General features: G+C 45.6%; 1 protein-coding gene across 1 annotated transcript in view; it reads left to right on the forward strand.

The window, feature by feature from the left end:
* The first annotated feature begins 5537 nt into the window (after positions 1 to 5537).
* The window catches only part of SASH1 (SAM and SH3 domain containing 1), a 575518-nt gene continuing 568335 nt past the window's right edge, over positions 5538 to 12720 (forward strand). Inside the window, exons 1-3 of the mRNA XM_059828717.1 lie at positions 5538 to 5565; positions 6061 to 6261; positions 6702 to 7179. Coding sequence (XP_059684700.1) covers positions 6703 to 7179 — 477 coding nt within the window. The 5' untranslated portion in view covers positions 5538 to 5565; positions 6061 to 6261; position 6702. The remainder of the gene's footprint in view (positions 5566 to 6060; positions 6262 to 6701; positions 7180 to 12720) is intronic.

Below are 12720 nucleotides of genomic sequence, written 5' to 3' on the forward strand. Positions count from 1 at the left end.
TTTGCACTTAAATTTCATACAAATTCCTTACTGCAATGTTTTCATTAGTCTCCTTTTCTGTTTTTCTTTTCTGTGATAGAGCTTTTGCTTAAATAAACCTGCATACCTCTCAAAGAGCATCTTTTCAAATTTTTGTCTGCTGACAAAATATGAGGAGAGGCTAGGAGAACTTGGTTTGTTCAGCCTAGAGATGAGAACGCAAAGGGAACCAGAAAGAAGTCTTTCACTATCTATGGGAAAAGCTATAGAGAAAGACAGAGCCAAACCCTTCTTAGAAGTTCTCAGCAAAAGGACATGAGACAAAGGTCACAATTGCTTTGACTAGAGAGGAGGAAGAAATTCTTCATGGTGAGAGTGGGTCTGTGCTAGAAGAGACCACCCAAAGAGGCTGAGGATTCTCCATTCCTGCAGATTTTCAGAAGTCAGCTGGACAAACCCATCTGCAACCTGATCTGAGTTTGCAATTAGCCCTGCTCTGATTGGGGTATAAGACTGGGTGACCCCCAGGGGTTCTTTCCAATCTAAATTTTCCTATTCTTCTATGAAAGAGTACTTAAAATAATAGTAATATGATTTTTTAATGAGGAAAAGTCAGTCTCCAGAATACTTAACAGTCAGTACTAGTCGTTAGAGTTAGTACAGCTCATGGGAGTTGACATGACGTGTACTAAATTTTTAAGTTCTAAGCTTTATACACAAGCTTATTCCTCTGCAGAGTTTACATGAGCAAATCTTCCTTTAGATACTGAGTTTTGCTGTATATTCATTAAGATTAACACTTTAGATAAGACAAAGGATATTTTTAAACCTTCTCTCACCATCATCATTACTTCCCTCTGGATTCTTTGCCAAGGTACTCCCTCCAAGTACAGTCAAATAATTGCAGCATTTTACAGAAGTATGAATAGCTCTATTTACCTGAACTAATAGCCTGGTTCTGCAAATATTTGCCATTGTGTAAGAGCAGTTCCATTCATTCTAGTGAATTATTCAACTTGTGCCCTAGTGGAAACCCTAGAAAAGTATTTGAGAATCTGCTTCTATTGCTTTAGAAAGGTACAGAATTATTACCTTGCACTCATTCATTGCACGTTATTCATTGCAACATAAACATGTGGTACTCCCTCACTCTGTGAATCTGAATTTCCTTTTCTAGCTGAACAACTTCACAAATATCTTAACAGAGTTGTATTCATTTCAGAGTCTTCCTCTCATTCATCCACTATGTGACTACTCTTCTAAGTATTTGTGTTCTTGTCTAGCTTTGTTTCAACCATCAAATACATCAGTTTATGCAGTGTATGGTTTAAAACACTAAAAAGTATTTAGCTATCCAGAGCAAAGGCCATATTGCTTCCTTAATGTGTCAGAAATCGAGTAGGTCTTGATAAAGGTAGAAAAAATAAACAGCTCTGAGGATTCCTAAATATATTTTGTACCTAGGTGTAAGTTAGCATTCAGCTACATTTTTATTTATGTCATCCCAAGCAAAATGCTTGTATATAATGTCTCATGGTATAGAAAATGCGTGACCATAGCTTTGCAAAATCCGTCGTACGTTATTGTCAGATAATGTAATCCAATAGATAATCATATATTTTAACAGCATACCCTTCAGAACAGAAGTTCAAGGATGAAACTTTTTAATCCCTTGGTACACTGCGTAAATCATAGAATCATTTAGGTTGGAAAAGACCTTTAAGACCATCGAGTCCAACCGTAGATGTAGGGTGCCTTCTGTTTAAAGGATACCTAAATCAATGATTCAGTTAAAATATCCTTTACATTTGCTAAGCAAAACTGACATTGTTGTGCTGTATCCTTTTTGGCAATATCAATCACATTTATGTTGTATTACATGAATAATATAGTCTGACATGGTAAAACCTGCCAGGAATCTCAGTTTTGCCTCATAATGGGCCTGAAAAGCTTACAGAGCAGAAAAAAATTCTCAGGAAAAATAGTATTTTTTCTGCCATGCACCTCATCTGGACTTGATTCTTCTGAATACAAGTTAGAAATAACTTTTACCCATTTTGCTGGAAGCTACCCTTAAATGCAAAAATCTGGTCCTTACCCTCCACTACCAAACTGCTTACATGTAAAAACTCTACCAGCAACTTCATAGCAAACATTTCTGTGCTTGTTCTCCATATGTGTGTATGTATACTGTGGCTGCAACGTAGCAATCCTGTATCGTCAGCGTGACTTCTAATACATCTTCTCACCTTTATTATCTGCTGAATTTGGAAAAGAAAGCCAAGACTGAGTTTGGAAATGTTGGAGACTATCCAGTCATACGGAGCACTTCAGAAATTAAGCCCATGTGTCAAATATTCAACAGCCCACAGAATTCAAATAAATTCCAATCCAACTGTGGATTGATTAACTTAAAGCTCAGATCAGCTTGGAAAGAAGTGGTCTTTATTTGAATTAAAAAGTGTGGAACGCGGGGAGAAGTGTGCTTTTCTCACCTGTTTGTAAAAGGTAAGAAAATAGTTACTACTTGCTGCGGGTCTCTCCTAGGACAATGCAGTTCAGGCTTCCTCTGGGAGTCTCATCCTTTCTTACGTAGTCCATTGGCAAGGTCAGAGACAACAGACTGTTCCATAGCCTGTGCACACGTTTAGGTAATCCTAGAAAAGAGGATGATTATTTGCATGATGAGAGTAGGGTATGATACTAAATGAAGGAAGCCAGGATGTGTGGCACTGATACAGTTACTTTTTAACTCATCGTAGCTTCTTTCTGATGTTTATCCTGGAACTTGAAGTCAGACTTACCTGTACATGCTTTATTTCACCCTTATTAGTTGTCTGCTTGTGCTCCTTTCATTTACAAATTTTTTGTGCTCCAGCTCTTTGTTTAGGCACAACCTATTTCCAGGGTATTTCAGGAAACCCTATGCATTCAAGGAACGCTTCTCCTGTCTTGTAACATACAAACACCTTAATTAGTATTTGTATATAACACAAGTATAAATAGTGTACTGCAGAGATAAGTTAAATTTAAGGTGAAATACAGTGTCTATATTCCACCACTGAAATTAATCTGCAAATACTGTAAGAAATACTGTTTAGAGTGATGCTACCCTATTGATTTAATAGTTCTATAGACACAATACGTATGATAGGTGGAGCTTTACAGCCAGCAAGCACACTCTTAGGTTTCAGCTGGATTGAAACCACAGTTCAATGTCTCAGAAATTAACATTTTTTGCATTTAATAATTTTTAACAATAATGTTGCATTTAATAAAAGAACCCATGAAGGAGGTTTTCAAACAGTTCGCTGTTACCACTCACAACATGCCTCCATTTCCTGCTCCGCCATTCTGTGACCTTTCTCCTTCTTTTTCACTCTCAAATTAGCTTTCCAACATATTGACTACCCCTCCCAACTTGGTGTCATCTGGGAACTTGCTGAGGATGCACACCACCTCATCACTGAGGGCACCAGTGAAGATATTGTACAGTGCTGGCCCCAGTATCAACCCCTGAGGAACACCCCTTCTAACTACCCACCAAAACTTCATGTAAGTCTTCACGAAGACTTGCCCCAAAGTTTTCCCAGGCACTGAGGTGAGGTGGGCTGGTCTTTGGTTGCCTGGACTTCTGATTTCCTTTTATAAAGGTGGACATAACATTTTCTTTTTAATTGTTGTTTATTCTTGTATTTCAAAGTCACGTAAAACTTTGGTGTATTTGCTACCAGGTGAACTCATTTTGTGAAACTGAAATCAATGCCAAACACAACCAGAGAGTTTCACAATGTTGTAACCTGCTGCCAAACTCCACGCTCCTATGGGGGTGCAACACTTCTCCTGCTGTCACCTCAGAAGCTAAGATCCTTCCCTTTTTTACAGGTGGGAGACCTGTGGTTTACCGAGCATGTGTGAATCATAACATTTGCAATACCTTACAAGCCTTCCAAGACCTTTCTAAAATGCACACATTAAATGATGTAATTCTGTACGTACTGTCACTAAGCCTGATGAATATGGGCTGTACCAGTCAGTTTTTCCTATCTCTCACACCATCAGTTCCAGCTCCAGTTCACAGAACCTCCTTGATAATTTCTCTGGCATTGTCAGTCTTTCACCCGGTCTGTGAAGAGAAGATAATTGCTGCTTCAATCTCTGCCTCTGGCCTGAGAAAAGGGTTTGAAATATTATGTGGCCTGAAAGGAAAATAAGATACAGAAAAAGAAGAGGGGTGGAAGGAGATTTTAAATGGAATAAAATGCTGTTCCTCCCTTTCTCCCCTTCTAGCACATGAATCTGTGATCTCTAGGCTTTATATTCAGAGGCTGCATTTTAACCACTTACAAGTATCTAACCTTTTGGAAACACCTTGCAATATAATGTTTTTCGTGAGGATGCTGCTATGCTACATAACCCTGTGCTGAACTACCATGAAGTACTGAGGGCAGAGGTGGGCCTGTCTGCTAAAAAAGGTCCTTCAGGAAACCTGTTCCAAATAAACCCCAGCAAATTACAAAAGGGAGTACATCCTTCCTCCGGCACACCTGCTCCTAGCAGCAGTGTGCTGCGGGGAGGCAGGGTGGGTGCCCCCACCGTCAGTCCACAGCTGCCCCCAGCCCGAGTCGGGCTGCCCCTGCCCCTGCCCCTGCCCGTGCCCCGTCCCCTGCCCCTTCTGATGGGACCCGACAGGCAGGGCCAGCCCGAAATGCTCCGACTCCCTCAGCACCCCGTGCATCGGGGCTGAAGGGTCTGCTGAGGAAGAGGGGTTTTCGTAAGAAAACAAGTTTCAAACGGTTTTAAACTGAAGCGGCGGCGGGCTCCACGCCTCACCCCGCTGGGGGTCGGCAAGGGGAGCGGGGAGCCCGGGCCCCGCCGCCCGCCGGGCCGGGTGGGGCGGCGGGGCCGGGCCGGGCCGGGCCGGGCCGGGCCGGGCGGCGCTTTCCGCGGCGGCCTGGCGGGGGCGCTGCGAGCCCGGCGTTGCGGGGCGAGCGCGGCGGGCAGCGCGCGGCGCCTCCGCCGGCCCCGGGTGGGAGAGCGGGTCCAGCGACTGCCGCCTCTCCCCAGCGCTTCCCGGAGACGCGGGGGGACGCTCGCCCCCACCGAAAGCCCCGCTCCCCGTTTCCACCCCGAAGGGTCGCCCTTCGGCCGCCAAGGTGCCCGGTGCCCTGGCGCGGGGGCCGCCGCCGTCGGTCCCGCCGTCCCAAGGGCGCTGGGGGGCAGCTCCCCGGGCCGTGCCCCCTCGGCGCCGTGCCTCTCCCTTGCTGGGGGGAACGGGGCCGGGCAAGCCCGCCGGACAGCTTGTGGAGCGGAGGCAGCCCCCCCACCGCTGCCCGGCCGGGCTGCCTCGCCCCCGGCCGGCCGCACGCCGCCTCCCATGCCCCCGGCGGGTCGGGCAGCGGGGCGGCCGGCGGCAGAGGCCGCGGGCTGCCGGCGGGGAAAGTTGGGAAGGCCCTGGGGAGAGCGCGGGGCAGGGGGCTGGCAGGGGGCTGGCAGCGGGGTGACGGGCGCGGAGGAGGAGCGGGGGGAAGCCGCACCGGCAGGAGCCGGAGGAAATCTGCTGGCGGCGCGGCAGGCGCCACAGGGGTAGGGGAGGAAAGAGGACCCGGGAGGGGAGCACCGCTCCGGGGTACCGCTGGCGGGGAGGGGAAAGCACCGCCACCGGCCGGGGGAGGGAGGGGAGCGCCGGTGACCTGCCGCCGATCAGCTCATCCGTCGCCGAGCCGAGCCGAGCCGCCGCCGGAGGATGCAGGGAGCGCCCGCTGCCCGCACGGCCGCGCCGCCGCCGCCTCCTCCCCAGGGCGGCTGCGGGCAGCGGCGGGAGGGCCAGCAGGGATAGGGGGACGCGGGGAAAGTTGTGCGCGCCGGGCGCAGGGCTGCGTGCCCCGGGGGGCAGGAGGGCTCCGCTGGCAGCAACGCGGGGAAAGTGGGGTTGGGACGCAGGTTCTGGGCTCGCTGCCGGCGAAGCGCATTTCACCATCATCCCAGGGATGAAGGGCAACTGGGAAAGTAACTCGGAAAAGTGAGTGGGATTCTTATCTTTTCTTTTTTCTTCCTTCTTTTTGCCTCCTAATCCGAAAGGACCCGTTTAAAAGGAAAGGAGAAGCCGCCGTGTGCACCCGCTGCCGGGAGAGATACGGGGAAGGAGGGCACTGCACACTGCACCCCCGCCTGTGCTGGGCGAGGGTGCGGGATCCTGCGCTCGCTTCTCCCCCCGCATGATAGTGTACCAAAGCAGCTACACATAGGAAACAGATTCACCGCGCGACAGAGCACAGGAAGGTGAGACAGAAACAGAAACTAACACTGAAAGGAAGAGGGGGGAAAAAAAAAGACAGCGACTGCGAATTACTTCCAGAGAAAGTGGGTGGATGTTGTGCGGCAGCGACTTGGGATTTTAGGGGATGCACCCTTACATTTTGCTTCTCTCTAGTCAGAGCCTCCCTTCTCCGGTGGCAGAAAGCGGCCGTACTTGGCGGTAGGAAAACAGGAGGAGGAATAAACAGGAGGGGTTCGTTCAGCAGTGCTTGTGATGCCCTGCTGATCTGCTTTAAGGATTTGTATTTTCTTCCTGCTGGATGTTGAATTCTTGACCTTGATTTTGAGACCTTTTAGTTGCATCGCAGTTTTTCTTTTGTGCTTTTATTTCTTTTGGCGAGGAGTGGAAAGGGGGAGGCTGGCTTCGGTGCTGAAAGTTGCAATCATTATTATTTTGGAGCCAGCATGTGCACCAACATAGTCTACGAGTGGCTGAAGACCCTGCAGCTCCCCCAGTACGCGGAGTCCTTCGTTGATAATGGCTACGACGACCTGGAGGTCTGCAAGCAGATCGGGGATCCGGACCTGGATGCCATCGGCGTTGCCGTGCCCCACCACCGCCGCCGGATCCACGAAGCCGTGCGGCGGCTGAAGGAGGCGGACGAGACGGCGGCGGGGCTGTACTTCACCCTGGAGCCGCAGCCGCCGCCGCCGCCGCCCCTGCGCCCGGCGCCCGCAGCCCCCGGGCGCTGCCCCCGCCGGCTGGCGGGGCAGGAGGAGGCCCGGCGTGGGGCGGCCCTCCGGCACCGCCCGGGGGGGCGGCGGGGGGCGGCCGGCGGCGGGGGGCTGGCCGCCTACCCCAGGCTGAAGCTGAAGATCATGATCCGGGACAAGCTCATCCGCGACGGCATCAACCTGAGTAAACCCCCCTACTCCAACAAGGTAAGAGGGTCCCCGCCGGCCACTGGCCCCAGGAGGGGCCGCGGTCCCAGGTGTGGTGGGGCAGCGGTGGCAGCTGGACAAGTCCTCCCACAGGCAGCGTTGGGGGACCTCCAGCTGGAGATGAGGGGTTCCAGCAGGGCCTGGCCCCACCTCTGCCATGCGCTGGTGCTGTGTCTCAGCTGTGCCTGTGGCATTTTTGGAGGGAAAACATGGTCAGGACTTAACACCAGCCAGGTGTGAAGGGGAGTGGGGCCAACGCCGGTCAGATCCACCAATGCTTGTTGGCCTGATGTGACCTTACAGGGTGGTGCAGCATTGCTCTGCATTTCGGTTTCGCCTCTTTTTTTTTTTTTTTCATTAGCCTTTTCTTTTACTCCAGCCTAGTTTGGGGCGTGAAGGCAGAAATTGACAGGATGGTCTTAATGGTTTGGGGTTTTGTTTGTCTGTTTTTCTTTTCTGTGAAACTTTTCCATTGTGTTGGAGAGTGATGGCTTGTCTCATCTTTTGTTAAAGGTCATATTTTAGTGTCAGTTTCTGTTGGCGAAATGGCTCGTGAAGCAAGTGGTAATGTGGCTGGAGGAACAACTCCTTCTGTTGCCTGGATTTATTTACTGGAGGATGGTAGTGACTGGTGAATGTCAAAACAGCCGTTCCAGCGCAGGTTGGTCTATATCCAGGACACGTGGTCTGCTGAAAGGCCAGAAAAGTGCAAGTCTCGGAAGAGTACATTCCAGTTTGATGAAAACCCAATATTTACCTAATTCCTGTCTTTTGAAAAGGTTAAACCCTAAGATTAATGTGGTTTGGAAGATAGAAATTGTTTTGTCTAAAGTTTTCTGTAGGTTTCCTGCTGAAAACATCAGAGGCAAGGGGATGAACTACAGAATTAAATGGATGATATCATGGAGTAGAAAAGGATTTGTGAAAGAAAATAAGGTATTATAATGCATGGTTGCTTCAGAGTTCAGAATAAAGTGCTTCAAAGTTCTTTGATGACCCAAGTTGCCTGTATTTTCTTTAATGATGTGAAGTCTGATTTTTCAGAAAGACTGAGCAATTGCGGTTGACCTTCAACCTGTGGGTACTTTTTACCTCTGAAAAGCTTATGAAGGTATGGAAGCAAGGTGATAGGGAAGTCTGCTGGTCTGGGTTTACAGAAATGTGAGGAATTAAAATTGAGAATGAATTATCTGCTGTAGGGGACCAGAATGGGATGATAATGAGTAAAATTCAGCTTGGATAACAATGTGGAGGTGCAGATAATAAGACTGATTAGGACAGTAAGTTTCAGAACTCCAGTTTTTTAATGGCTTGATGATAGAGGGCCACTAGTCACTTCTCAAGTACAGCACAGTTGACTGCTTTGAGATATTTATTTGTTCTGTTTTCCTGAAATATCTGGCTGATGATGTTGTCAGAGACAGTGTGTCAAATCTGATAGGGCAGTAGCCAAAACTAACAAAACATCTAGTGAACATCTAGTCTAAGTACAGCACCTTCCAAAAGTTACTGTATCATTTCAGAGATACTTTTTTCCCTCTCCCTTTGAAGTGAGACATCATTGGACTGACACCCTTCTGAAATTACTATTACATGCCTTATATAAAAGAACTTCCATGAAAGTTCTTGCTTATCAGTGTAGCTGCAGCACAGTACCCACCTCCATAGCTACATTTCACTTCTTCCTTTTGACTTTGTGTGTGTATGTTCATAGTCACCAATTCCATCTTACCAAGTGGATGGATGCTCTACCTTCTCTCTTTTATATTTCCTCCTTAGGAACGGTAAAATTTCTAAGATGCCAGCATATGACATCAAGGAAATTCAAATCTTTGGCATTGATTTCTTCTTTAGCTCACCTTATTTTAATTTGATGGGTCTGATAATAGCGTGGATTAACTGTCAGGGCAAGCTCATGTTACACAGAAAGCGTCCCTCAGCTTTAATTGGTTTAAATCTAAATGCAATATTTTGAAATAGGAAGAGGAACCAAGCTTACTTTCCTAGTTTTATTTCAGCCTGTAGTGTCAATGTATTTATTTTGGATGATAAATGCATATAACATCATTTTTTTTACAGTAATAGAAAAACTTTCTCCATCTCCTCAGTGTGAATCACTTCACATTGTAGCGTGTTGTAAGAAACCACAAAGCTGGCAGGATTTGAGTGTGCATTGCTTAATATGTTCTTCTGAATGCCACCCACTGTAGCAATCCATCTCCGAAACGGCTTAAAGGGAATAGCAAAAGATCACGTCACTGTACATTATTCATTGGATGTCGTTTAGAGCAAGAAAAATGAAATACCGTATTCTTTCATTTGGGAAGGAGCCCTATTATAACAGTGTCTCTTTAAAAAAAAAAACCACAACCAACAAAACTTTAGAAAATTGTGGATATAATTTAAGCAACCTGTATTATACTTCTAAGATAGAATATGCAGTGTACAGACTTCTGCACGTCAAAAGAAACTGGATGTATTCTCTGCTGTGCACAGGATTAAAGAATCGGCTTGAGGTTTGTGTCAAGTTTTTTGTCTCCATTTATCACACATCCATCTACAGACGGTCACGTGGTTATTCTGGAGTAGGGCACTAGACACTGACCTATTTGACATCTATTTGCATTTCTGGTGCTGCCGAGATGCTAACTAGCCTTCTACTTCCCTCCATGGCTTACGTGGAGAATGCCATCATCTTTCCCTCTTAATATCTATGAATGAAGAGAAGTGTCTATGAATGGAGGAGCATGCTTGTGTGTATATGTATGTATGTATACATATATACACATATGAATATGTATATGCAAGCTACATGTTTCCTGAAGAATGCTTCATGTGTTCAGTTATGTAGTTCTCAGACAATTTTGGAGTTATACTTGAAAATGTCCCTGAGAACTGGAAGTGTTGCTCTTCTGCCTTTTTTGTACCTTTTGCTGGCTGCCTGAACTGTAGACAGGTCAAAAGATCACAAATTAGTATTGGATGTGGATGTGTTGAAAGCATCCTTTTGCTGTCCTTCCAGTGTCGTTGCTGTATTTTCAGATGAAGGGAGAAACAACAGAGTGGGAAGGATACCCATTGGCATGGTAAATTTTAGTTTAACTTGATTTGATTACAGTCAGCAGAAATGACTAACAACTACTTAGCAGAGCTTAATATAAATCTCTTAAAGATGTGCAAATTTTGAATTGAAGCCATGTGTGTGAACGACTTCAGACATGGAGAATTTTCACAAGCCATCTTGATTATTTCCATGGAGAATTAGAACAAAGCCTCACCTCCTCAAATTGCTTCTTATATATTTTTCAGATATAAACCAAGGAATATAACTGTAACTGAGGAGAATGCTACCAAAGTCAGGTTTTGTTCCATGTTGATAACGCTCCTTAATACTCAAAGCCTTCTGTTTTAGCTTCACGCGTGCTGTTGCTGACTGATAGCCTTAAAAGTCTCATATATCTAAGAAACTTGTGGAGGTGATGGGCTTGAATGCCCTTCAAACAAGAACTCGTGGTACCTGTCTGAGTCAAGTGAAACATCTGTGTCATCTCAAAACATATAGCTGCTTTTAAAAAATTCTCCTTGGTGGTTGTAAATCCGTCCCTAATTGGGAAACTAATTATGCCCAGTGTAGGAATAGCATTAATATTCTTTTGCCACGTAGAAATTCTGGGGGATGGGTCTGATGGCAAAACGAAACCAAAATGAGCAGCCCCCCTGGGTTTCAGTGAAGGTGAATGAAGGGAAGCGCAGCACTGACCTGAACCAGCCTGATCAGACTAAGTAGAGCCTTTACCTCCGCAGGGAGACACTTCTTGCCTTGGTGGGCTTGTTGCAAAATGGATTATGTCCATGCTGGCTTTGAGCAGGAGTAATGCCACTAAATGTCACTGTGGTAGGGAAAGCAGAGGAGCACCAATTTTGTCAATATAAAGACAAGTAGGGTACCTCATTGTAGAGCATGCCAAGAGAAATTAAGTATTCTATTTATCTTGCATATAGATTAAGTGACATTTAATAGTTTACTGGAATTTCATTACTATTTCTAATTGAAATAAATGGCCTGACCTGTTTCTTGAGGAACTTTATTCAATTTTTCATCTGCAGAGAATTGCAAATACATTAAAAAATCACTGAAAGCGTACATGCATTAAAAGCTCCCATACCAATTAAGATGATTTGCTTAGCCTCAGTAAAGTTATACTCATGTAGCTTTCAGTATTTATTAGAGAGAATAAAACTGTAGTGTGACATATGTATGTGTACGTGACCTCATTGTCACTCTCTGTGCTGTTCACGATTATCAGCATGCTTGGAAAACAAACACTAAAAATTCAGCTGCATTTGAGGTCATAATCTTAAGAGTTCAAGCAGATGTAGAAAAGTAAGAAGCCAGATCCAAGTGAGTATCTGCTTAAACACCCAACCACATTTTTTTAAGTTCTGTGCTGATATAGCACAGATTTATGGTTCTGATTGAATCTTTGTTTAATTCTTGCGACTACAAAATGCGGACTATTTCACGTAAGTTGAATATTAAGAGGTAAAAATGCCAGCAATACTGCTTTGAATTACACTGGTTCAAGCTGAGTCGGGGGCTGTATAATGTAGTCAGCACTTTAGATACCTACAGAACTGAATTCAGTGAATTAAAAATATTGTGTTTTGAAGAAATGGCAACACTCACCCATACTAGAATTAAACATCAACCTTTTTCTAAAGACCTAGCTGCTTTGGAATAACTGCATCAACTCTGATTAGCAGAGCGTTCTCAAATATGCCTTGGGGAAAGCTGCCTATTGACAAAAGTACTAGTGCATTAAGTAGTAACAATATTTTCATGGCAATAAATTAGCAAAGCTACAGGCAGTGTTCAGGAAGTGAAAAGGTATTTTATATAAAAAACCACTGAATTTGCCTTTGACTTCATACCTCTGTTTTCTTTTAAAGAAAATATAGCACCTCATATATTGGGCAGTTGTTTCAAAGCCCCAGTTTATTAAACTCTCAGAAAACAAACTGGAAAAGATCTTCTTCCAATGAGACCATTAAGGCAAAATGTTGCAGAATATGAATGATACAGTACTGTGCCATATTTGTGTTTGATTTTTTCCTGAATATTTTAAAGTGTATTCAATCTCCTCTGGAAATGTTGAATGTAAATCTTCTTGAGTTTCATTATCGCTCAGTTTTGAGGGGAGGAAGATCCCATTAGGGTAATTTAAAGGTGGAGTCCTGAAAGAGGATAGTATCAACTCCACAGCCTTCTCCCTCCCTTTCTACGGTCATGCTCAGTTCCCCAGTGTATTTTCTCAGCTCTGGTCGTGGTGGGGACTGGCAGAGGAGAAGAGGAGCGTGTGGCTCCCAGATCCAAGAACTGTGCGGGGCTGAGCAGCCTGCCACGGCGAGCAGCAACAGCTGCCCTGTAAGGGGAGTCTTTCCTTCATCCTCCAAATGGCTCTAAGTTTGAAGGAAAAGCTGAACTTACAGGTCCCCGGCAAAAACGAAATGCCTGCCCTCTTGTAGTTCCCTGAAGGCTTT

The sequence above is a fragment of the Gavia stellata genome, chromosome 2 (genome assembly GCF_030936135.1).
Source record: "Gavia stellata isolate bGavSte3 chromosome 2, bGavSte3.hap2, whole genome shotgun sequence".
NCBI classification, from domain to species: Eukaryota; Metazoa; Chordata; class Aves; order Gaviiformes; family Gaviidae; genus Gavia; species Gavia stellata.